This window comes from Geotrypetes seraphini, chromosome 8 (assembly GCF_902459505.1).
Source record: "Geotrypetes seraphini chromosome 8, aGeoSer1.1, whole genome shotgun sequence".
Classification (NCBI taxonomy): domain Eukaryota; kingdom Metazoa; phylum Chordata; class Amphibia; order Gymnophiona; family Dermophiidae; genus Geotrypetes; species Geotrypetes seraphini.
This window is the reverse complement of record NC_047091.1, coordinates 26,172,057-26,196,249: the sequence shown is the minus strand read 5'-3', so window position 1 is coordinate 26,196,249 and position 24,193 is coordinate 26,172,057. Positions and strand designations below refer to the sequence as shown.

The 24,193-nt window shown below is 47.0% G+C and overlaps 1 protein-coding gene across 4 annotated transcripts in view; it reads right to left on the bottom strand.

The window, feature by feature from the left end:
- The window catches only part of RBBP4 (RB binding protein 4, chromatin remodeling factor), a 39,639-nt gene extending 16,103 nt beyond the window's left edge, over positions 1–23,536 (bottom strand). Inside the window, exons 1-6 of one of the 4 annotated variants that reach the window (XM_033953920.1) lie at positions 23,412–23,536; positions 19,524–19,671; positions 17,967–18,112; positions 12,656–12,829; positions 11,948–12,063; positions 11,672–11,832 (exon numbers count right to left, since the gene is read on the bottom strand). In XM_033953920.1, the coding sequence (XP_033809811.1) occupies positions 11,672–11,832; positions 11,948–12,063; positions 12,656–12,829; positions 17,967–18,112; positions 19,524–19,582 (656 nt within the window). In that variant the 5' untranslated portion in view covers positions 19,583–19,671; positions 23,412–23,536. Of the gene's footprint in view, positions 1–11,671; positions 11,833–11,947; positions 12,064–12,655; positions 12,830–17,966; positions 18,113–19,523; positions 19,672–23,294 lie in introns of all 4 variants that reach the window. The other 3 variants (XM_033953918.1, XM_033953919.1, XM_033953921.1) reach the window with 3 other exon arrangements.
- Between the last annotated feature and the right edge of the window lie 657 nt (positions 23,537–24,193).

The following is a 24,193-nucleotide window of genomic DNA, read 5'->3' as shown; positions in this document are numbered from 1 at the left end:
TTTTTTGCTTTTGGATTTTTTTTTTTTTTGGGGGGGGGGAGGGGCAACATTACAGAAAGCTACAATTTATCTGGAGCAGTTAGAAAACTGATCAGCCAAGGGGAGCTATACCATGCACCTGTAGTCCCACGCATGCCCAGTAAGCCAAAAGGATTACTTTGCTAGAAGAGAGCATCTGTCAAGAGGCATCTCCAGAAAGTGTGCCTGCATCTCCCCTTCTTCTCTCTGAAAAATTGGATGTTACCTATTCATTTTCTTTCCTTGAGTCCTTTCTGAGCAGTATAAATTATCTTCTGGCTGCAGATGGAGACTAAATTACTGGCTTTTGACATCAAAGTATCCTTTGCAGTACCTGTGCCAGCCACTATTTAAAGCAGTAACGAGAAAAACTTCCTCCTTGTTATGACCAAGCCCATTGGTCTGAGGTCATTTGGGTCAGTTGAGAAAACCTGAATAAATGATCACCCACCCTTAACTTTGAAGAAAAGGACCTGTAATTCCTCACTGGGCAGTAAGGGAGGGTACCCTGTACCCTTGCTATCTTATTACTGGACTTTCTATCTCCCTATAAGGGGAATGATGGGCTGGGAAACAGGAATGCTGAAGGGATCCTGAATGACTTGATTTGTAACACTTTTGATCTCTAAATCTTGGTTTGTAAATGGAAGTGTAAGAGGCCTTCTTAGGCTTATCCTCATGCAGTCTGAGGTTTAGAGTCTTCTAAATTCTTTACTAAAAAACAGTTTACCTCACAAGTAAAGGTCTGCTTAATCTAGTCTTACATGATGAATCACCTGATCAATTTCTTAGCCAAAAGTAGAGGCCTGACAGAAAACAGCCACTGTTATAAGTCTTGCTAATGTTCCAATTAAATCATACAAAGCATCTAAAACAAGCTACTGTGTTTCCACAAAAATAAGCCCTAGTCGTAGGCAGCCACGCTTCCCCCCGCCCTGCTGCCGAACCCCCGCTGACCCTCCATCCTTTCCTCCCAAACGATCCCCACTGACCGTGACCATAAATACCTTGATGCAGAGGAGCATCGGGTCAGCAGCACTCAAAGGCTGCTTAGTGACCTTCTCGCTGGGGCCATGAAGCAGCCTATGAGTGCTGCTGGCCTGACGCTCCTCTGCAGCAAGGTATTTATGGTCACGGTCGGCGGGGATCGATTGGGGAGGGAAGGCTGGAGGGTCATCGGCAGTTTGGCTGCACGGCGGTGGGTGCTCAAGGGTTCTTCTGCATGAGGTATGGGAGGGAGGGAAGGATGGAAGCTAGGTAAGGGTTCTTCTGCACAGGGGGATCGGAAGGAGGGAAGGATGGAAACAGGGCAAGGGTTCTTCTGCACAGGGGGATGGGAGGGATAGAAAGATGCTGCAGAGGGAAGGCACAAAGGGATGGGTGAGAGGGGAGAAAAGATGTTGCACATGTGGGGGAAAGCAAAGAGGAAGAATTGGGGGGAAGGGAGAGATGATCATGTACATGAAAAAAATAAGCCCTACCCGAAAATAAGACCTAGTGCCTTTTTTGGGCCCCAAATGAATATAAGACACTGTCTTATTTTCGGGGAAACACGGTATTACTTGCTTCTAGTTTCAATAAGGCTAGGAAAGGCTCAGGCTCATCCTGGGTGGACTACCACTGACTTTTCTAAATCCATACAAGAAAAGCCCGACACATAGGCAATACAAATATTACTCCTAGCGGAATTCTGCACGACTGCGCAATGCAGAATTTCCATATAATTCCTCTTTTCCCGTGCAGAATCTCCTTTGGCGATAGTATCAATTTCATTGGGTTGCAGAATTGACAGGAATTCCCATTTTGCCTACTGCTAACCCGGAAGCCTCTCCGCGACAGAAGAAAGGCTTCTGGGTTAGCAGCAGGCAGTGTATGGGAATCACTGCCAAAGCTGTGACATGTTGCAGCAAGCCTTACTTTAGGAAGAGAGAGTACAGAGGACTGAAGGAAAGATGCTAGCACAGGAGAAGGGGAGGGGCGAGAGGAAGGAAAAATGCTGGCACAGGGGGAGGGGGAAGGAGACATGTATGGTGAGGGGAGAGGGTGAAATGTTGCATATGATAATGGAGGGGAGGAAGGGAGAGATGGTGGGAGGAAGGGTATAGAAAGGTTTGACCCAAGGCACAAGGCGGGGGAGAGAGAGATGGTGAACAGTGGGAAAGAAACAGAAAATGTTGGATATGGCATTGGAAGGGAGAGAATGCTTCATGAGAGGCGGCACACAAGGGAGGAAAAGGGAGATGTTGGACAGAGACACTGTCCAATGCAATTCCTGGGACATAACAATAAACCAATGATGACCTACTTAAACTTGTAACTATGTATTTGTAACTATGACCTAACTATTAATAGTTGTACTGATCTACCTGTATTAACAACTCTATTGAATGTCCATGTCAAACTGTCCATTGTAACTTCCTGGGTAACTGACCCAACCTCTTGTAATATAATCCAACCTTGAACTGAATAGCTAAAGGCAGAATAGAAAAACTGATTAACGTGTTGGATCCAGGAGCAGAATGGAGTGATGTCTGGCAATGGGAGTGAGGGAAAAGAGAAGGAAAAATGCTGGACTGGGGAGGGGGGATGCAGGAAGGAAGAAAGAGGGAACAGATGCTGGTCTAAGGGTGGAGGAAGGAAGACACTGAGAATGGTAGAACCCTGAAGGGGAGGAGGTTGGTGGCAAGGAAACGGTAAGAGGATAAATATTACCAAGGGTAAAAATATGGTAATGGGGATATGCTGAAGATGAAAGGGAATGAAGGACTGAGAAAGGAATAACATGGGGAATGGGAAAGAAGATGAAAATATGATGGGTATTGGGTAGCTGAAAAGTGAAAGAGAAAGAAAAGCAGAAAAGAGCTAAAGAGGAATGATCAATGTCAGAGGCAGGTGTAGTGAGGAGAAAAGGCAAATGGACAGTAACCGTTTGAAGGAGAATTAGCAGAAGAGAGAAGCTGGAACCAACATGATGTAAAAATAAAATGTCCAGACAAAAAAGGTAAAAGAAAAATCATTTTAAATGTAATATGGATAATTAACAAAAATAGTTTAAATTTTGACAAAAACATGCAGAATTTTGATTTTTTTTTTTTGCATAGAATTCTGTCAGGAGTAAAATAAGAACCTGAAGAGAAAACAGAGGCTTGTTTTAAGTAAAGTCTCCAGTTTATAATCATAGAGGTCCTTAACCAAGTTGTTAAAGAATGTTGTGGGTTCGTCAGATGTACCAAAAGGTCATCCGGAAAGGCCGACAGCTTAACTTCACAGGGACCCCCTCGAATGTCTGGATTTTGTAAAATGTAATGAATCAAAGGGTCTAACAACAGTATAAACAAGAGAGGGGGGACAGTGGACAGCCTTGCTGGGTACCTCTCTTGATCTCAAAAGACTGGGACATAACTCCGTTGACCCATGTTGACACAGTGGGAACCAAATACAAGGCCGAAATGGCTTGAAGAAAAAAACCCATAAAACCATAGTTCCTCAACGTGGCAAACATAAAAGACCAAGAGAGACGATCAAAGGCCTTCTCCGTGTCAAAACTGACTAGCAGAGAAGGCACCTGATGGCGTGCTACAAGTTCCAACGAGGTAAGTATCTGTCTCAGATTCTTAGGTATTTTGCAATCTCTGACAAACTCAACTTGTGGCTCTGCTATTAAATGCGGGAGAACCCGGGCCATACGGTTAGCCAAAACTTTGCCAAAGAATTTGGCCTCCACATTCAATAGAGATATTAGGCAATAAGAACCCGGAAGAGTCAGATTTCGTCCCGGCTTTGGCAAAATAATAATCTGTGCCGTCTGCAACGAAGGTGGCAACAAACTCTGTTGAACGAAAGCATTGAACGTGGAAGCCAGAATAGGAGTGATCTCGGACTGTTAACAATTTGTAAAAATCCGAACAAAACCCATCTGGGCAAGGGGCTTTCAAAAGTTGGCTCTTTTGAATAACCAGTGACACATTTCCTCCCCTGAAATAGGAGCTGTTGATAAGAGGGAGAAATTTGGGGTTCCGTAATATTGACTAGGTACATCTCACTATCCAGGTCAGGGGTGGGAGGTTTATAAGGTTTGACAAAAAGTACGAAACATCTCCGCTATCTTTGTCAGTGTGCACCAAAATCCCTCCACCCGAATTAATCTGCACTATTCTCTTAGATCCTCCAGAAGTTCAAACCAAATTGGCAAGAAACTTCCCACATTTATTACCGTATAAGTGGAATTGATGTTTAAAATATTTATTTATTTAAAAGATTTCTTAACCGCCTATAACTAGGCGGTTTTACAAAAAAAAAAAAACAATCTGAAATCAGTAATTCTGGTGGTCCAGCCTGGGGAATTTCTGGACTTCTCAACCTGATGGAGGCCAATCTGCATGTTCCGATTTGGAAGAACGATTCTTTGCTTTGCAATCTTGGGAGATCATTATCGGTTTTGTGCACTTCCCTTTGGTCTGGCCATGGCACCACAGACCTTCACCAAGATTATAGTGGTGGTGGTGGTGGCGTCAGCCTTGCACAAGGAAGGCATTCTGGTACACCCCTATCTGACCGACTGGTTGATTTGTGCAAAGTCGTTTCAGGAGAGCTCCCAGGTTACGACTTGGGCGGAGGAGTTTCTGCAGTCCCTGGGCTGGGTGGTCAACTTGTTAGGGCTCTACGCATGTGGCAAATCGCTCACTAAGCAATTGATCGGTTGTGTTTGCGTGCAAACTTGATAGCACATTGATCGCTGCTGGAGAATCTGCCAACAGCGATTGAGTCGGTATCTTTAGTGCATCTAGCTCTTTGTCCCTTACTATCTCACCTGTTTCTTTACTTGTTCTCTACCTCCCCCATTAATTATATTGAATGTACATTGCCTAGATATGCCCATGTTGAGCGGTATATCAAGTATTAATAAATCTTTGAAACTTGAGAATGTTATATTCTATTTCTAAATCTGCATATACTGTATAGCCCTGATGCAGAGCCAATTCCGATTATGTTTTATTCATTTTTATATAAAGGATGTATTAATGAACTTTCGCTGTTAGACATTAATGTATACTGTCTGGTATGATCCTGCTGGAGCCGAATCCTCTCCAAAATGTATAGAAACATAGAACATAGAAACATGATAGCAGATAAAGGCCAAATGGCCTATCCAGTCTGCCCATCTGTAGCATCCACTATCTTCTCATTTCCATAAGAGATCCCATGTGCCTATTGCATTTCACTTTGAACTGAAAGATTAAGATGAATTTAAATGACTAGATTTACATTGCATGTTGGGTTTTAAACTATGTATGTTTTTCTATTAACGGCTGACAAATCAAATATTTTGCCATTTTGGGATTTTCTTGTAAATCTCCTGCTCTTAGAAATAGAGAAGCTTCCGGAGGAGGAAGTGACGTCATCACGGAATATGGCCGCTTAATCTTAGAGCTCTGTCGGGGCTCGCGGTTGCAAGTTTAATATTTGCTTCCCGTGGTGGTTTGAGCGCAATCTTTTTGGTGCCTGAGCTCGCTGAATGTATGGCGAGTCGGAAGAAACTGGAGAAATTTCATTTTCCTGGCGCAACGAGTGTGAAAACTCGATCGCACATTCCCGGCTCCCCGACGGCGTTACTCAAGAAGGCGGAGCCGACCACGCCACTGCAGACAGTGTCTTCCCAGACCAACTCCGCGTCGAACGATCGACCGATGGAAGGGAAGATCGAGACGTGGTTTAAGGAATTGAAAGCAGAAATGGTAGGGTTGAGAGCAGACGTGAAGACTGCGCTGGGAGAGATTCGGGCAGAAGTGGGAGACCTGAGCGGCAGAGTCCTTGTCGCTGAAGAGCGATTGGGCCATGTGGAAGGCCTGGCGGAGGAACGATCTGCTGCTATGGACACAGTAGTGGCACAACTGGATGACTTGAAAAGGCAGGTCGAGGACTTGGAGAATCGCTCAAGGCGAAATAATCTACGTTTTAAGGGAGTGCCAGACTCGGATCGATACAAGGACGCCAGAGAAGTGGTGTCAGACTTTTGCAAAGCCCTCCTTGCTGAGGAATCTCAGAGGATACCACTAGTGATAGACTTACAGAGGGCTCACAGAAGCCTGGGGCAGGTGAGAGGTCCTGGCAACCGTGATATTATAGCCTGCTTTGGTGACTTTCAATTGAAGGAAAAAGTTTTACAGGCTGCACGTCGTCGACCTGAATTTGTGTGGCAGGGGTTGAAAGTGGGGGTCTATCAAGATCTGGCTCTTGCTACACTCCAGAAACGTAGATCGTTTAGGGAAGTCACCCAAATACTGCGAGCTGAGGGCTACCGCTACAGATGGCTCTTTCCTTTTGGATTACATTTCACCATCAATGGGACTCACCGGAAGGTGGACAATGTGGCTGATGCATGGATGGCGATGAAGGACCTTGGATGTCGGATGCAGCACGACACCTCTGATCGAGTCATATCGGGAACAGTACCGGAGATCAGAGCTGGCGCCTCCCAGAGCACTACTGAGGACGGTCAACCCTCTACCTCAGTTACCTGATCCGGTTCTCCAGAGGGAAACCTGTCTTCAGTATCTTTGGACTACAACTGAGATTTTGTTATTCTGTTGGTTGAAAATGGCATGCTTGTTCCCTAGGGAATGGTTATTCTGCTTGTTATGCGTGCTTGCTTTATGCAGATAGGGATGGTTATATAACAATACGGGCTTGGATGGAGTGCTTGCTTGAGTGTGTGTTTTATATGTATGCCTGAGGAATAGGGGGGTTGGAAGGGGAGGTTAAGCAATACTAGGTGCTAATTATGGGCCTTTTCAGTATGACTCATTTTCTTCGTATGGCTGATTCGAAACTTGGAGAATCAGCTAATTGGAGGGGGGGAGGGGGGAGGGGGGGGTCTGTTTGCATGGGGTCTAGCGGGCAGCGGAGCTTGGGTGTTGGGAGGTCCCCAGGGAAAGATCCGGAATTGATCATAGGCTCCTGGAATGTAAATGGGCTCAATAGTCCGGGTAAAAGGAGTATAGTCTTCCGAGACCTCCATCGTATGAAGTGGGACATATGTCTCCTGCAAGAGACGCACTTGAGACCTAGGGATGTATCTTTGCTTCAACGACCACAGTTTGATATGCTCTGGACCCATCAAGGGGAGGGGGCTACAAAAAGGGCAGGAGGATTGGCTATTCTGGCACGCAAGGGACTGGGATTACAGGTGGAACATGTCTATAGGGATAGAGAGGGTAGATGTCTAGCGGTGAAAGGTTTGCTTCAAGGTCGTCCTCTGACTATTATCAATCTTTATGGTCCTAACGCGGGACAAGCAGCATACTATCGGAACTTGAAGGGGGCTCTACACACCTTTACGCAAGGAGCGGTATATTTGGGAGGTGACTTTAATGTCCCTCCAGACCCGGTTGTAGATCATTCAGGGGGAGGGCGTAGATCAACGAGAAAGTCAGCCGCTGCATTTCGCGATCTGATGGGTTCGCTTGGCCTAGTTGATGGCTGGCGATTGCTTCATGGTGCTCAGAGATCATATACTTTCTATTCCCATGCACAGAACACTTATACTAGACAGGATGGGATATGGATTCATAGGAACCAAGCAGGGGGGCTGCGAGTTGCGGAGATAGAACCGATGCATGTCTCGGATCATGCACCGGTGTGGATATCTTGCACTGGCATGCTAGATCCGGGGGGAGGTACATATTGGAGGCTTAATGAATCCCTGCTGAGTTCCCCCCAGGTGGTCACTGCGGTGGAAAACACTATGAGAGAATATTTGGAGATGAATGACAATGGTGAGGTATCCGACGCCATTCTGTGGGATGCCCTGAAAGCAGTAGCCCGGGGAGAGCTTATTAAGTGGGGGGCTAGATTTAAAAAACAGAGAGCCCGAGCCTTTCTTCAATTGAGAACCCGACTGACCCAGTTGGAGTTGAACCACCAGAACACGAGAGACCCCCAAACTTTGGTTCAACTGCAAAGAGTCCGGGATGAATTGTATCAGCTCCAGGTAGAGGAAACGGAGCGTATGCGCGAGAGATTTCGTCTCAATATTTATGAGCATAGCAATAAGGCTAGTGCTCAACTGGCTAGATATATTCGTATCAAACAAAATCGGTTAACTATCACTTGTATTAAGGGAGAATCAGGGGGGGATCTACAAGTTACGGACTCTGCTATCCAACGTGAGTTCCGGGACTTCTACTCTGGGCTTTATGGACAGCCGGGGCCGCTAGACGCTGGAGTGCAGTCTGGATTTCTGGATTCACTGCAGATACCTAAGCTAGCAGAGGCGGATCAGGAGTATTTAAGAGAACCGATACAACTCTCTGAGATCTTGGGGGTGATTGGGGGTTTGAAGAATGGTAAATCCCCAGGGTTGGATGGGTATACTAGTCGTTATTATAAACAATTCTCGGAGCAATTGGGGCCTCTTCTGGTCCGGGTGGCTAATGGAATTTTTACTGGTGGCAAGTTGCCGTCTACGATGGGAGAGGCTGGGGTGGTTATATTGCCCAAACCGGGTAGAGATCCTTTATTATGTGGGTCTTATCGGCCCATATCATTGCTGAACTTAGATGCAAAAATTTTGGCTAAGGTTCTAGCCCAGCGTTTGGGGAGGGTACTGCCTTCCCTGATCCATCAAGATCAAGCGGGGTTTATACAACGGAGACAGGTGAGCGATAATATTAGGAGAACCCTTAATTTACTTTGGGAAGCGGGTACTGGTCGGGAAAAGGTGGTTTTGATCTCAGTTGATGCCGAGAAGGCATTCGATCGGGTTCTCTGGGGATTTCTATGGGATGTCATGGATAGGATGGGACTAGGGGGTCCGTTTGGAGATTGGGTTCGGGCTCTGTATGTTGCTCCGCGGGCATGCTTGCGGATTAATCAATCTTATACTGACTTTTTTCCCATCTTTCGGGGAACTCGGCAGGGATGTCCCCTCTCTCCATTATTGTTTGCAGTGTACCTTGAACCCCTTGCTTTGGCCATTAGACATCACCTATCGTTAGTTGGGGTCGTTAGTGGGGGGGTGGATCATCGAATAGCGATGTTTGCGGACGATATTTTACTATATGTGGGACAACCTGAGAATTCTATACCCCACTTATTACAGTTATTTGACACCTATGGACAGATCTCTGGATTTAAAATAAACTTGGCTAAAACGGAAATCTTGAATCTGACCTTGACACAGGGGGAGGTGGATGGGTTGAAGGGGACTTTTCCCTTTAAATGGGCTAGCCATGGGATTAAATACTTGGGCATTTTTATTCCATCGGATATTGGGAGGATATATGAGAAAAATTATTTGCCTATTTATAGCCGTATAAGGGCTGACTTACAGCGCTGGAACGGCCTATGGCTATCTTGGTGGGGTAGGATTGCGATCATTAAAATGAATGTACTTCCTAGATTGTTGTTCCTATTTCAGACTTTGCCAGTATCGGTTCCTTTAGGGGAACTGAGAAGATTAAGCAGAGAAATCCGCACCTTTATTTGGCAGCGTAAATCCCCACGACTTGCCCAATCTTTGTTGTGGGCTCCTCGGGAAGAGGGGGGTAGAGGGTTACCTAATCTGGTGTGGTATTATCAAGCGGCACAGCTGAAGCTAGTGCTTGATTGGGAACTGGGAGAACACAAAAGTGGGGTACAGCTGGAACAGCGATATAGTGGTTTGGAGTCTTTGAAATATAGGTTGTGGACATCTGGCCCGCAGCGTTCATGGGTTCAGAGCATATCAAACCCCTTTGTACAACATTTGGCAAGGGTATGGAACCAGGTGCGTACTACTTTGGGAGGGGGGGCATTGGTATCTTCCCTGGCTACTATCACGGCTGAACCTCAATTTTCAGCAGGTCGTGACAATCGGGTTTTTCATCGATGGTCTCAAAAGGGGATTCAAGTATTTAGAGATTTAATGGGGACAACTGGGATTGTTTCTTTTAAAGCAATCCAACAGAAATATGACTTACCGGATGGTGATTGTTTCGTTTACTTTCAAATTAGACATTTTATGCACGCTCAGGGTTGGGACTCTAGACTGCCGCTTGAGAGGGAAACGTTGGAAAACCTCTGGCTGATACTTCAGAAAATTCATAAATCATTATCGGTACTGTATCAATATAGGAGGGGATACTCACCTATTACTCCTTTGTTTCGTCAGCACTGGGAGAGGGATTTAAACTCCCGGTTAACAGCTAAAGATTGGGAGGTAATATGTAGGGAGGTATATAAGGCCTCCTCCTGTGCTTTGATTCAAGAAAACGCTTACAAGGTTCTTACAAGGTGGTACTATACTCCGGAACGCTTGCATAGAATGTTTCCAGGAGCCTCTGATCAATGTTGGAGATGTGGCTCCCATGTGGGGTCATTTTTACATATCTGGTGGGACTGTGGGGTTCTCAATTCCTTTTGGAAGGCGGTGATTGGTACTGTATCTGAGTGTCTGGGTGAATGTGTTTTACTTTCCCCGCTGAGTTGCCTTTTAGGATTATATAATATTAGGGAGCATACCTGGCAAACTAAGTTCCTTCGTTGGGGGTTGGCAGCTGCGAAATGCCTCATTGCCAACCATTGGAAAAATACAGAGGCCCCCTCTTATACTGCATGGGTTAACCGATTGTTATCCTTGGGGAGGATGGAGATAGCCGTGGCTAAAAGACGCCACACCTATATCACTTATTTCCACACTTGGAGTAAGTTGGAAGACATCCTGGATGCACTCTAGGGGATCTCCTTGTACTGGAGGTTCTGTTGTCTGCTAAGTGAATGGGGAAGGGGGGGGGATTAGGGGGTAATTAGGGATGGGGAACATGAGCTTGAGGGGGGGTGGGGACGGGGAGGATTAGATGTGGTTGGATGGTATTGTTTTTGATTTTGGGTTGTGGTATTCTTGTTTTTACCACTGCTTTACCTGTATTGGACTTGTATCTGATGTTTCATGTTTCTTGCGGTTTGCTACTATTGTACAATATTTTGAAAACTTTTCAATAAAAATTTATATATAAAAAAAAAAAAAAAGAAATAGAGAAGCTTCCATTACCTCAGGTAAAAAAACAACAACAAACCTTTATCAACTGGAAGCTCTCTGGGGTAGGGACTAAACTCTTTCCCAATCCAAGTTCAGGGCAAGCATTTAAATATACAAATTCAATCTAGTCTAAGGTTATACATATTGATAAACTGTTCATATATTTCACATTCCTAATAAATACAGAATAAAACAAGTTGTACATACTTTAACCAGAATGAAAAATATACCAAAAAAAATTCTTCTTCTTGCCTAGAGGCCTGCTCATCATAAAAAGAAACAAGAACACTTTGTACTACTACTACTGTTAATATGAGCAGTGTATATAGGTTTAAAAATGTCTGTTAAATAAATAATTATCCTAACTTCCCCCCCTTTTACAAAACCATGCTAGTGTTTTTAGCAATGGTCGCAGCAACAGCTCTGACGCTCAGAATTTCTACGAGCATCAAAGCTGTTACTGCCACAGCTGGCACTAAAAACTGCGCTACAGTTTTGTAAAGGGTGGGGGGAATTGTTTGCTGTGCTTCAGTTACTATTTTGTCCCATCCACATGGAAGATTATGCTACCAGCATAAATACTGATCTCACTGAAAACATAATTTTGTTTTTCATAAAGATTTAACTGTTCCTTACATCATGAGTTTCTGATCATCAGCCACAGATCCAAAGAGGGACTCATGGAGCAGGTGCCAGGAAACGTCTTCCACCACTGCTGTGTGCCCCGTAAATATGGTTTTTGCATCCACCACCTTCCCTTCCTTTGGGACAGTACTAATATCCCACAAACATATGGTCTGAAATAAGGAAGAGAAACCACCAACGTGTCATTAGATAAAGAAATCCCTCGTAGAGCTTGAGAAAGAACTGCCTCTGCCATGAACAAGAACAAAGAACTTTGAAAGTTCTTACATGATCATCTGAGGCACTGAGCAAGTGCCCGCTAAGATTCGGGTTCCAGGAAAGCCCATAGCCCTCCTTTTGGTGTCCACGGAGACGCAGGTCTGGATTACATTCGCCAGAGGGATCTGAAATAATATCAAGTGTCTTGATGATATTCAAGTTCAGCATTTTAACATTTCAAAATTGTATTTACAAATTTACAAAGGATAGCAATAAAAACTGGATTCTTCTAATTTCTAGTGGTTCTTCTCATTGCAGTCCTTGGGACACATACTGAGCCAGTTAGCATTTCAGAATATCAGCAAAAAGTTGCATAGAATTGAGGTACTGCATGTGAATGTATCTCATGTATATTCATTGTGGATATTCTAAAATCCCAACTAGCTAGTGGGTCCTGAGAACTGTGTTGAGAACACCTTCTTCTAGACCAGGGGTAGGCAATTCTGGTCCTCGAGAGCCACAGGCAGGTCAGGTTTTCAGAATATCCACAATAAATATGCATGAGATAGATTTGCATCTCAAGGAGGCAGTGCATGCAAATCCATCTCATATATATTCATTATGGATATCCTAAAAACCTGACCTGCCTGTGGCTCTCAAGGACCAGAATTGCCTATCCCTGTTCTAGACAAATGCCTGGATTTTAACATATATAAAAAAAAGGACTGCTCAAGAATAGATGCCTGGCTTGGAAAAGTATAGAGGAACCACCGATACCTGGTTTGGAAGGATGCTTAGTGTAGTCAAAAACCAGCACATCACTAGAGGGGGTCTTGGTGGCAATAATGCAGGGATTCTGAGGCATGTATCGTGCTCGATTCACTTCTCCTTCATGATTTATTTTAATTTCAATTTCAATTTTCCCACTTACAGAACCAAATCCACCAAACTCTGAAAAAGCAGAAATGGGGGGGGGGAGAATTGGTAAATAAAACATCCCCAAAAGTGACCATAGAACAATTTACTCTATTTCCCTTTTCTTATCGAGTCATCTAGTATTCCCTAACATTTTAAAAGGTTTTAGATGTTAAAATCACAGTGATGCCATGGCAATGAGTGAACTGCAGCTTATCAAGTTACAGAAATGCAAGGCTTATTTATTAACCTTTAGTGTGGGAGGGGGAAGGACAAATATGCCACTGGAAGGAAATAGGGGATAAACTGCCCATCTGTTATCAAGCCTGATCCATAGAGTCTAAGAAAAACAAAATAGCAGAATCAGACCATCTAAAATCCAGAGTCTCTAAAACAAATTTGGGATAATAAATATTGAGAGCAATATAAACCTTTGGTAGAAGATCCTGAATTTCCACCACATTTAGCATCTGCTTTTGGTGCAGATAGCTATGTACCAAAAAGCACAGTTACTTACCGTAACAGGTGTTATCCAGGGACAGCAGGCATATATTCTCACATGTGGGTGACGTCATCTACGGAGCCCCAGCGCGGACAGCTTTTCAAGCAAACTTGATTGAAGTTTCAAGTTTGCTATGCTGCACCACACATGTGCATGCCTTCTTGCCCACTAGAGGGCGCATCCCCACCTCGTGGTCCTCAGTTCCATAGCCAGCAAACAAGCCATCCCCGGGGAGGAGGGCGGGTTGTGAGAATATATGCCTGCTGTCCCTGGATAACACCTGTTACGGTAAGTAACTGTGCTTTATCCCAGGACAAGCAAGCATGATGTTCTCACATGTGGGTGACCTCCAAGCCAACCAAAAAAGGGCAGGAGGGAGGATGGCAATTAGGAAAACAGATTTCGCAAAACTGACTGGCCAAACCGCCCGTCACTCCTGGATAACGTATCCAGGCAGTAATGGGAGGTGAAAGTATGAACCGAAGACCAAGTGGCAGCCTTGCAGATATCCTCTACCGGAGTAGACCGGAGGAAAGCAACAGAAGCTGCCATCGCTCGGACCTTATGTCCCGTGACCCGACCATGCAGCTCGAGACCAGCCTGAGCGTAGCAAAAAGAAATACAAGCAGCCAACCAGTTGGACAAGGTGCGCTTGGAAACAGGACGTCCAAATCGATTAAGATCAAAGGACAAAAACAATTGAGGAACCTACCAATGAGACTTGGTGCGTTGAAGATAAAAAGCCAACGCCCTCTTACAGTCAAGCGTGTGAAGTGCCGCCTCCCCAGGATGAGAGTGGGGCTTCGGGAAAAACACCGGAAGAACAATGGACTGATTGAGGTGGAAATCAGACACAACCTTAGGTAAAAATTTAGGATGGGTGCGAAGAACCATCTTGTCATGATGGAACACAGTAAAGGGTGGGTCCGCAACCAAAGCCTGCAGTTCACTAATTCGACGAGCGGATGTGAGCGCAAGCAAAAAAATCACCTTCCAAGTGAGAAACTTAAGAAGGGACTTGTCAATAGGCTCAAAAGGAGGTTTCATCAGCTGAGCCAGAACCACATTAAGATCCCAAACTACAGGAGGAGGTTTCAGAGGAGGATTAACATTGACTAGACCCCTCATGAAACAAATCACCAGAGGATGAAGAGAGAGAGATCGACCCTCGAAATGCCGATGGAAAGCAGCAATAGCACTGAGATGCACCCGAATGGAAGTCGTCTTCAGCCCAGACTTGGACAAATGCAACAAATATTCCAGAACCGAAGACACCGGAACCGAACTCAGATCCAGATGGTTCGAGGAACACCAGGATGAAAATCTGGTCCACTTCTGGGAATAACAAAGCCTAGTTGAGACCTTGCGCGAGGCTTCCAGAACCTCCCTCACAGACTGAGAAACCGGAGAAGTCAAGGGGAAAGGAACCAAGCCGTCAGATGTAAAGACTGAAGATTGGGATGCAACAGCGAACCCCGACTGAGACAGCAGAGAGGGAAAAACAGGTAGAAGCAGCGGCTCCCTGACACTGAGTTGAAGGAGTAGGGAGAACCAGTGCTGCCGTGGCCAACGAGGCGCAATGAGGATCATAGTGGCCCTGGTCGACTTGAGATGTACCAACGTCCTCAAGATCAGAGGGAAAGGAGGAAACACATAAAGGAACCTCCCCTCCCAGTCGAGCAGAAAGGCATCGGCCTCGAGACGGTCCTGGGAGTACATCTGGGAACAATAGAGGGGCAGTTTGTGAGTCTCCGGGGAGGCAAACAGATCCACCTGAAGAGTCCCCCAGCGGTCGAAGACCTCGCGCAGAACTTGGGAGTTGAGCGACCACTCGTGCGGCTGGAGAAGACAACTGAGTTTGTCCGCCAGACAGTTCCTCTCTCCCTGAATGTAAACCGCACGTAGGAAGATGTTCTGGGAGACCGCCCATTCCCAAAGGCGCAGGGCTTCTAGGCACAGGGACCAAGAGCCCGTTCCCCCTTGCTTGTTCACATAATACATGGCCACCTGGTTGTCCGTCTGCAAGAGGACTACCTGATCGTGCAGCAGGTGGCAGAACGCTCGAGCCGCCAGAAAAATGGCATGAAGCTCCAAAACATTGATGTGACAACGTCGGTCCTCCGCCGACCATAGACCTTGAGTCCGCAGACCGTCTAGATGCGCCCCCCACGCGTACTCCGAAGAGTCCATGGTCAGGACCTTGCGATGCGGAGGAACGAGAAAGAGCAAACCCCCGGAAAGATTGGAAGAGTTGGTCCACCAACGGAGCGAGCGTCTCAAGGAAGGCGTCACTGTTATAGGGGATGAGACTGGGTCCCGATCCTGACGCCACTGGGAGGCCAAGGTCCACTGAGGAAGCCTCAGGTGCAAATGGGCGAACGGAGTGACATGGACCGTCGACGTCATGTGGCCGAGCAGAACCATCAGGCGCTGCGCCGAAACTGAGGGCAGCAGCAAAACCTGTCGAGACAGGCGAAGCAAGGCCTCCAACCGCGGAGGAGGAAGGAACGAACGGAGGCGAACCGTGTCCAGCACGGCCCCGATAAACTGAAGGGATTGAGCAGGGCACAGTTGGGACTTGGAAAAGTTCACCTCGAACCCCAGACGTTGAAGGAAGATGATAGTCTGTCGGGTCGCTGAAATAACCCCTTCCCTGGAGGATGCCTTGATCAGCCAATCGTCCAGGTAGGGGAAGACCTGCAGGCCCCGAGATCTCAGGGCCGCCGCGACCACCACCATACACTTCGTGAAGACTCGAGGGGACGAAGCCAGCCCAAACCCCTGCGGGAAGTCCCCGGGATATGAGGCACCGAGGCACGCCCCTTCCGTCTCGGCGAAGAGTCCCTCGAAAACTCCACCTCAGAGGAACAGAAAAGCCTCGGATTATTGAGGCGGAGCTCGGAGACCCGCAGGGTCTCAGCCTCGGTCGGCGAGGAGCAACCGCGGCGTCGAGGAGAGCCCCGTTGACGTTTGGGCTTCCTCGGCCGATGCTTCGCCCGAGGCCGACCTGAGGGAGAGGAGCCCCGGGAGGACCTCGACGAGGAAGAAGAGGAAGAGATCCTCCGAACCCTCCGCACCTTGTCCCGAGGCCGCACGCTCCGCTCAGGCTGGTCAACCGAGGTCGAGGGCAAGGTCGGGGTCGAGGCCGAAGCCACCCCGGGGGCCGAAGTCAAGGGTACCGAGACCGAGGCCGAAGACGGCTGGAGGTGCGCGAGGGCACCGGACAGTTCCGAGGCAATGAGCGCACGGAGCAAGTCTTGAAAAACGGGAACCCCCATCATAGTCGGCAGATCCTGGGCCGGCGGGTGCTCCCTCGAGGGCGACCTCGGTCTCGAGTATTCCCGTGGGGCACCCGACTTCGACGCTCGGGGCGGGGCCGAGGACGACCCACCCGCCCCCGTCGATGAGCCCGAGGATGGCTTCTTCGAGGCTGGAAGAGAAGAAGGAAGTGAGGACTTACCCACCGTCGACTTCGGGGTCGAGGATGCCGGCTTCGACGAAGCAGGCTGTCGGGGCGAGGTCGAGGGAGTCGAGGCCGAGGTCAAGGCTGGGGCCGAAGCCGAGGCCGACGTCAAGGCCTTCCCCGCCGCGGGGTCGACAGCGAAGAGCTCCGCCATCCGAGCGCGACGGCGGCGGAGAGCTCTCGGCTGAAAAGTAGAGCACCGAGTGCAGGAGTCGGTCGGGTGCTCAGGACCCAGACAAAGTAAGCACCACCGGTGGGGATCGGTGATTGAAAGCAGCCGATCACACCGGGTGCACTTTTTAAAGCCCGTCAAGGGACGGGACATGGGCCCAAAAACCGGCCGGGAACGAACGAGGTCCCGCGACCGCGGCTACCGGGAGCCCCCGGAGCCGAACGAAAAAGGTTTGTTTTTTTTTTTTTACGAAAAAAGAAACACGAACAAAATAAAAACACAAATTAAGCACAGCGACCGAGAAAAAACCACTCAGCTGCGGTGTCAGAAGGCAAATTAGAAGAGCACAAATTCCACAGGGCTTCTGGCTCCGCGGAAAAAACTGAACCGAGGACCACGAGGTGGGGATGCGCCCTCTAGTGGGTAAGAAGGCATGCACATGTGTGGTGCAGCATAGCAAACTTGAAACTTCAATCAAGTTTGCTTGAAAAGCTGTCCGCGCTGGAGCTCCGTAGATGACGTCACCCACATGTGAGAATATCATGCCTGCTTGTCCTGGGATAACATGTAAACCCAAATATGTAAATGATTGTACTTCTCTTCACCCATTTCTCAAATCTCTTTTAGACAAGATTTATATAACACAACATCAGACTTTAAACCATGTTTATAAAGTCCCTATTGCAAAGATTTTCCAAGCTAAGCTAATATGGGGAAGTTTAGTAACATGAAAAATATCAAATTTAAATAGATCCTCTAGGTTTTGTAGCTCTGCTTTATTAGCCTTCAACAGTACTTAAGTGACTTCAGTATTATAGTCTGTTTTTTTTATAGCACAGAATTACATCAGGCTGGAAAAGTCCCACCAGAGCAGATGAGAATTCCACAATAACCAATGCTGTTTCTCTCTTTTTAAAGCTTTCAGAACACTTTTTTTTCCCTTTCTATGAAGGAATAAGATGAATGGAAACCCCAGGAGAGCTCAAGGCATCCGTCATCTGTACAAAGACTACTCTAGTACTGCTTGTTCTCCTACCTCCTTTCTCACTGTCATAATGTGAGGCATCAAACTGGGCATCATCATTGGGCAGCTGCACGCTGGCAATCACCAAGTGGTTCTGTTCATCTGAGGTGTGAGTCCCAAGCACCAGGCGGTGGATACTGAAATCTTTCCCCTCAGGCCTGCAACATCAGACACATAAGCATCAGAGCTGGTATACTTAATCTGCAGCAGCAATAGGTCTGCTGAATGGACCTGAACTGTCTTAATTAGAAATGCATTAATCAACTCAGCACTCGTGAGCCTGAAAATATCTCCAGAGTCTTGAGAAATGGTCTTTCATCCTTAACAAGAGAAGCTGATTACCATATTTTTCACTCCATAAAACGCACCTGCACATAAGACACTCTAGATTTAGAGGAGCAAAACAAGAAAAAAAACATTCTGAATCAAATTCTCCCTGCCAGGCTCTGCACCCAACAACATACTCTTTGTTAGGCTCTGTACCCTGTTCCCCTCTGGTGGTCTATTGGTATACCGGGACAGAGCACAGGGCAGGAAGGCCTAGTGGCAGGCAGGCAGGGCCCCCCACCCCGAGGCAAAAGGCAGGCAGGCAGGGCCCCAAGCACCCCCTGTACCTTATTTTAGTTCCTCCGGCGGTATGGCGGTCCTGCCCTTCCCTCTGGCTGACTCCCGAGCTAGCTGCAGCAGCAGCGGTGCAAAAAGGCAGGCGCGAGGGTTAAGTGACTTGCCCAAGGCCACAAGAAGCATCAATGGGAAAAGCAGAATTTGAATCTCAGATTCCCTAACTCTCAACCCACATTGCTAGACACCTCTGAAAGAGATGCCACTTTTTTCCTCGTTGATTTCTCTCTGCAAGTGAAAATCGCTGCACAGAACTCGCTGACTCTGGATGCTGCTCCCTGGAGCAGTTTTGGTGCTGCATAAACTCAAGTCCCAGTCCACAGTCCCCGATCCTCTATCTGTCCCAATCCATGCCAGTGTTCCTACCAGTTTCCTGAGCCCACTATACAAACTTTCTGAGGAGCAGCCATTCTGATCTTTGTGTGCTCAGTGGTGAGACGGGGAGGTGCACTGACAAAACCACCCCCAGTCCCCGGAGAGCCTGAGCCAACTACAGCACCTAGGACCCACCCCTCTCCGCCCCCCGCCCCCACCAGCTCCACGTTTTCTTCTTTGCAATAGTGAGTGGATCAGGGCTCCGTCCATCATGTCGTTTAGCCTCCACCCCCACGCACTAATTGGCTATTTCCTGTCTATTTCTGCCCTATTGCCTTTAAAGGAAGATGAATGCGTGATGCCCGCCCTCTTTAAGGTGGCAGGTGGGGTCTGTAAATAAAGTTGTTTTCTGCTTCCATCGCAGCTCTGAGTGTAAAAATACATTCAACACATTTGTTGGTAGGGAAGGGCAGGACCGCCAGAGGAAGTAAAACAAGGTAAGGGGGGAGGTTGGGGTTGGGTATTCGCTCCATAAGACCCACCCTTATTTCCACCCAATTTGGGGGGGGGGAGTGTGTCTTATGGAGCAAAAAATATGGTAACTCTGATTCCAGTGCATCAGCCATAACTTACCTTGTGACATCAGGAAGCCACTGAGCAGTTAAACTGGGCCACTCTAGGGCATGTGTCATCACTAGGTCATATAAAAAAGGAGTATTCTTTTTCCAGATTTTATATTCCTCATTGATGACCCGTTCCTCTACAGCATCATCAAAGGCTGCTAGAAAAAGAAACGCAGAACAAATTAACTGAATATTTTGATAAAAAGCTGAAATTCCTTACAGCAATAGCAAGAGCAAGAAACTCAGAAATATTCTGGATTTCAAGAGTGAAAAATTATTAGTAAAGCTTTGAAAGAAAACTAGGAGCATTCTTAGAAATGGTGCAGTAATGTGATTTCTGTATTAGGTTACATAATGCATTTCTTGCCTAGCTTTTTATTTATGTATTTATTTAGATTTATATCCCATCCTCTCCAAAGAGTGTCAGAACGGGTTACAGTTTATATTCACAGTGTTACAATATAGGGTTTACATACAGTCTGTTGCAATATATTTTCATATAGGATTACTTAATGATGCTGGTGAAAGATTGAGCGAGTGACTAGGCAAAAAAGTAGGTTTTCACATGTTTTCACATCTTTTCCAAAGTTAAGAAGTTCTTTAAGGGCTTTGACAGAGGAAGTAGGCTGTTCCAGAGGTTTAGTAAGAAATGGGAATAGGATTATTTCCAGGCTGTCTGGAGTTGGAGGAAGTGTCCTGATGGTGTATGTAGGCATATTTCATCTTGGGAGCGTAGCATTCTCTTTGGGGTACAGAGAGGAAGTTTGTCTGAGAAGTATTTGGGTGTCACATGGTAGAGGGATTTATATGCCAAAACTAAGCCTTTGAAAATGCAGCATTTAGTTAAGGGCAACCAGTGGACTGATATCAGTGCTGGAGAGACTGGGTCACAGGCTTGTAGGTTTTTCAGTAGTCTTATTGCTGCATTTTGGGCAAAGAAAACAACATTGGCTGACACATTTGGGGTGAAATAATTTGGAAGCTAGGCATAAGAGCTGGTATTTCAAAATTATTGGGGCTGCTAAGCCTGACGAACATTATCTCTCCCTGAACACAGTCAAAAAATGTGTTCAACATTAGGGGTGTTCAAGCACCCACAGCACCCCTAAAGCTAGCTCCTATGGAGCTAGGAGTAAAGAAAGAATAGGTATAGGGGCATCATGTTGGGGGAGGGAGTGAGATTGAAGGGTTACAAAATTTGGAGAGGGGACGGCATCAGGGAAATATCGAAACCTGAGGGCAGATAAAGGCCAAATGGCTCATCTGCAGCATCCATTATCTCCTCCTCTCCCTATAGGCTAAGGCTCTTTACACCTACATTGTGAGGTCATACAGTTTTATAATTATAGAAACATGATGGCAGATAAAGGCCAAATGGCCCATCTGAAGCATCCACTATTCTCCTCCTATCCCTATAGGCTAAGGCTCTTAACACTTGCATTGTGAGGTCATAGAGCTTTATTGTTATAAGCTAAGGCTCTTTACACCTGCAGTGTGAGGTCATAGAGCTTTATGGTTATAGGCTAAGGCTCTTACCATTTGCATTGTGAGGTCATGGAGCAGAGGTGCCCAAAAGGTCAATCGTGTCGACCAGTAGATCACGAATGCAACGCGAGTCGATCGCAGAGCCCATCCCGGAATCCGTGATAGACTTGCGTTGCCTTCGCATTCTACCTGCTTCCCGATGCTGTAAACAGGACACAGAAGCAACGGGCCCACCGGCCTTCCCCCCTGACATTGGAGAGGAAGTTCTGGGCCAGCAAGGCAGCGATTGGCTGGCCCGTAACTTCCTCTCCGATGTCAAAATTGATGTCGGGGGGGATGGGGAAGGCTGGTGGGCCCGATGCTTCTGCATCCTGTTTACGGCGTCCCACGTTCCTGTCCCACATGTTCTTGAATTAAGAGACAGTGTCTCCACTATCTCCACCAGGAGCCTATTCCACGCATCTACCACCTTTTCTGTAAAGAAAACATAAGAATAGCCTTATTGGGTCAGACTAATGGTCCATCTAGCCAAGTAGCCTGTCCTCATGGAGGCCAATCCAGATCACTAGTAGCAACATTCCTGAACCCCAAAGAATAGCAATACTGCATGCAGAATCCTCAAAGAGTAGCAACACTCCATGCAGAATCCCCCAAAGAGTAGTAAGATTCCAGAACCTCAAAGAGTAGCAACATTGCATGCAGAATCCCCAAAGTAGCAACATTCCAGAACCTCAAAGAGTAGCAACATTTCAGACCCTCAAAGAGTAGCAACATTGCATGAAAATTCCCAGAATAGCAGCATTGCATGAAGAATCCCCAGAGTAGCAACATTGCAGGCGGCATCCCCAAAGAGTATCAAGATTCCAGAACCTCAAAGAGTAGCAACAAGGCATGGAGAATCCCCAGAGTAGCAACACTCCATGCGGCACCCCCCAAAGAGTAGCAACATTGCATGCAGAATCCCCAAATAGTAGCATGATTCCAGAACCTCAAAAAGTAGCAACATTGCATGCAAATTCCCAGAATAGCAGAATTGCATGAAGAATCCCCCAAAGAGTAGCAACATTGCATGCAGAATTCTCAAAATAGCAACATTGCATGCAGAATCCCCAAAGAGTAGCAACACTCCATGCGGAACCCCCAAAGAGTAGCAACATTGCATGCAGAATTCCTAAATAGTAACATTGCATGCAGAATCCCCAAAGAGTAGCAACACTCCATGAGGAACCCTCAAAGAGTAGCAACATTGCATGCAGAATCCCCAGAGTAGCAACACTCCATGCAGAATCCCCAAAGAGTAGCAACATTGCATGCAGAATCCCCAAATAGTAGCACAATTCCAGAACCTCAGAGTAGCAACATTGCATGCAAATTCCCAGAATAGCAACACCGCATGCAGAATCCCCAAATAGTAACATTGCATGCAGAATCCCAAAAGAGTAGCAACACTCCATGTGGAACCCCCAGAGTAGCAACATTGCATGCAGAATTCCCAGAGTAGCAACATTGCATGCAGAATTCCCAGAGTAGCAACATTGCATGCGGCATCCCCAAAGAGTAGCAACATTGCATGCAGAATCCCCAAATAGTAGCACAATTCCAGAACCTCAGAGTAGCAACATTGCATGCAAATTCCCAGAATAGCAACACTGCATGCAGAATCCCCAAAGAGTAGCAACACTCCATGTGGAACCCCCAGAGTAGCAACATTGCATGCAGAATCCCCAGAGTAGCAACATTGCATGCATTATTCCCAGAGTAGCAACATTGCATGCAGAATCCCTAAATAGTAACATTGCATGCAGAATCCCCAAATGGTAGCAACACTCCATGTGGAACCCCCAGAGTAGCAACACTGCATGCAGAATTCCCAGAGTAGCAACATTGCATGCGGCATCCCTAAAGAGTAGCAACATTGCATGCAGAATCCCCAGAGTAGCAACATTGCATGCGGCATCCCCAAAGAGTAGCAAGAACATAAGACTAGCCTTGAGGGTCAGAGCAAAGATTCTAGTCCCATATGCCGCCTTGGCAGAGGCCAACCCAAGTCACAAGTAGCTGGCAAAAGCCCAAAGAGTAGCAGCGATCCAGGTCTCCTCTTCGTCCCCTGCCCTCTCATCTCCTTCCCGTCCCGCCAAGTCTGTCCCCATTTCGGTGACAGAGCGTCGAAGGGAGGCGATGACAGGACCGGGGGGGGTGACACGTGGGAGGAGGGGAGGGCACGGGCTGACAGCGGGCAAGTAAACCGGAGCGAGCGACTTCCGCCGCAGTCCAGGCCCGCTCGAAGCCCACCTACCTTCCTTGTCGGCCATGACAGCGGACAGCCTCGCGCTGCCTCAGGCTTCGGTGCCGCGGGCGGGCTCGCGCTCGGCTCTATTGTTCGCTGCCCCTGTGTGCGGCTCGGACAGCTCACCTTCGCGCCAAGGTCCACCAATGGGAATCGAAGTTGTGTGGGAGCGGGGGAGCCAATGGGAGCGCTGCGTGTCACAGCCGGGCACAGGCGCGCGCGCGCGCGCGCGGGGGTGGCCGGGAAGGGAAGAGGGCTATAAGGAGGCGCGCGCAGCGATGGGCGGGGCTCTGGGATCATTCTTAATCTGCAGGCTCCTCCCCCCGCACGTGTGCATCATTTGGTTTTTGTCAGGTTTATTTAAAAATTCGATATTAAAATTCAAAGCGGTTTTCCATAATATCAAAACAAATTACAAACAATCAAACGCCCTGACAAACATTAACTTACCCATACAAGATGGAGAAGGCCAGAAATACAATTTGTATAAAGAGAAAGAGAGGGGAACAAAATATAAATAATCTAGATTAGAATAATGTAAAATAAGCTAAAATTATTAAAAACTGGCAAGGAACAGAATTCCATTACCGTCCTTAGAAGAACTATTATGAGGACAAAGTGCTAGGGTACCTGTTTCGATTTGTAAAATGCCTTCCTCAGGGGACACGTAACACCATACAAAACACTAGCTGGAGCATCTTCTTTAAGGCTGGTCTCAAGCTTTTAGAGAATGTCCCTGTCCCCCAACCTGCGGGTACCCATCTCCATGTCGTTCTCTACTAGTGATCACTGGGAGAAGCAGTGGCTTCCCCCATGTCTGTCTCAATAGCAAACTGTGGACTTTTCCTACAGGAATTTGGCCAACCTTTTTTAAATCCAGAGAGATAACTGCTGTTACCACATCCTCT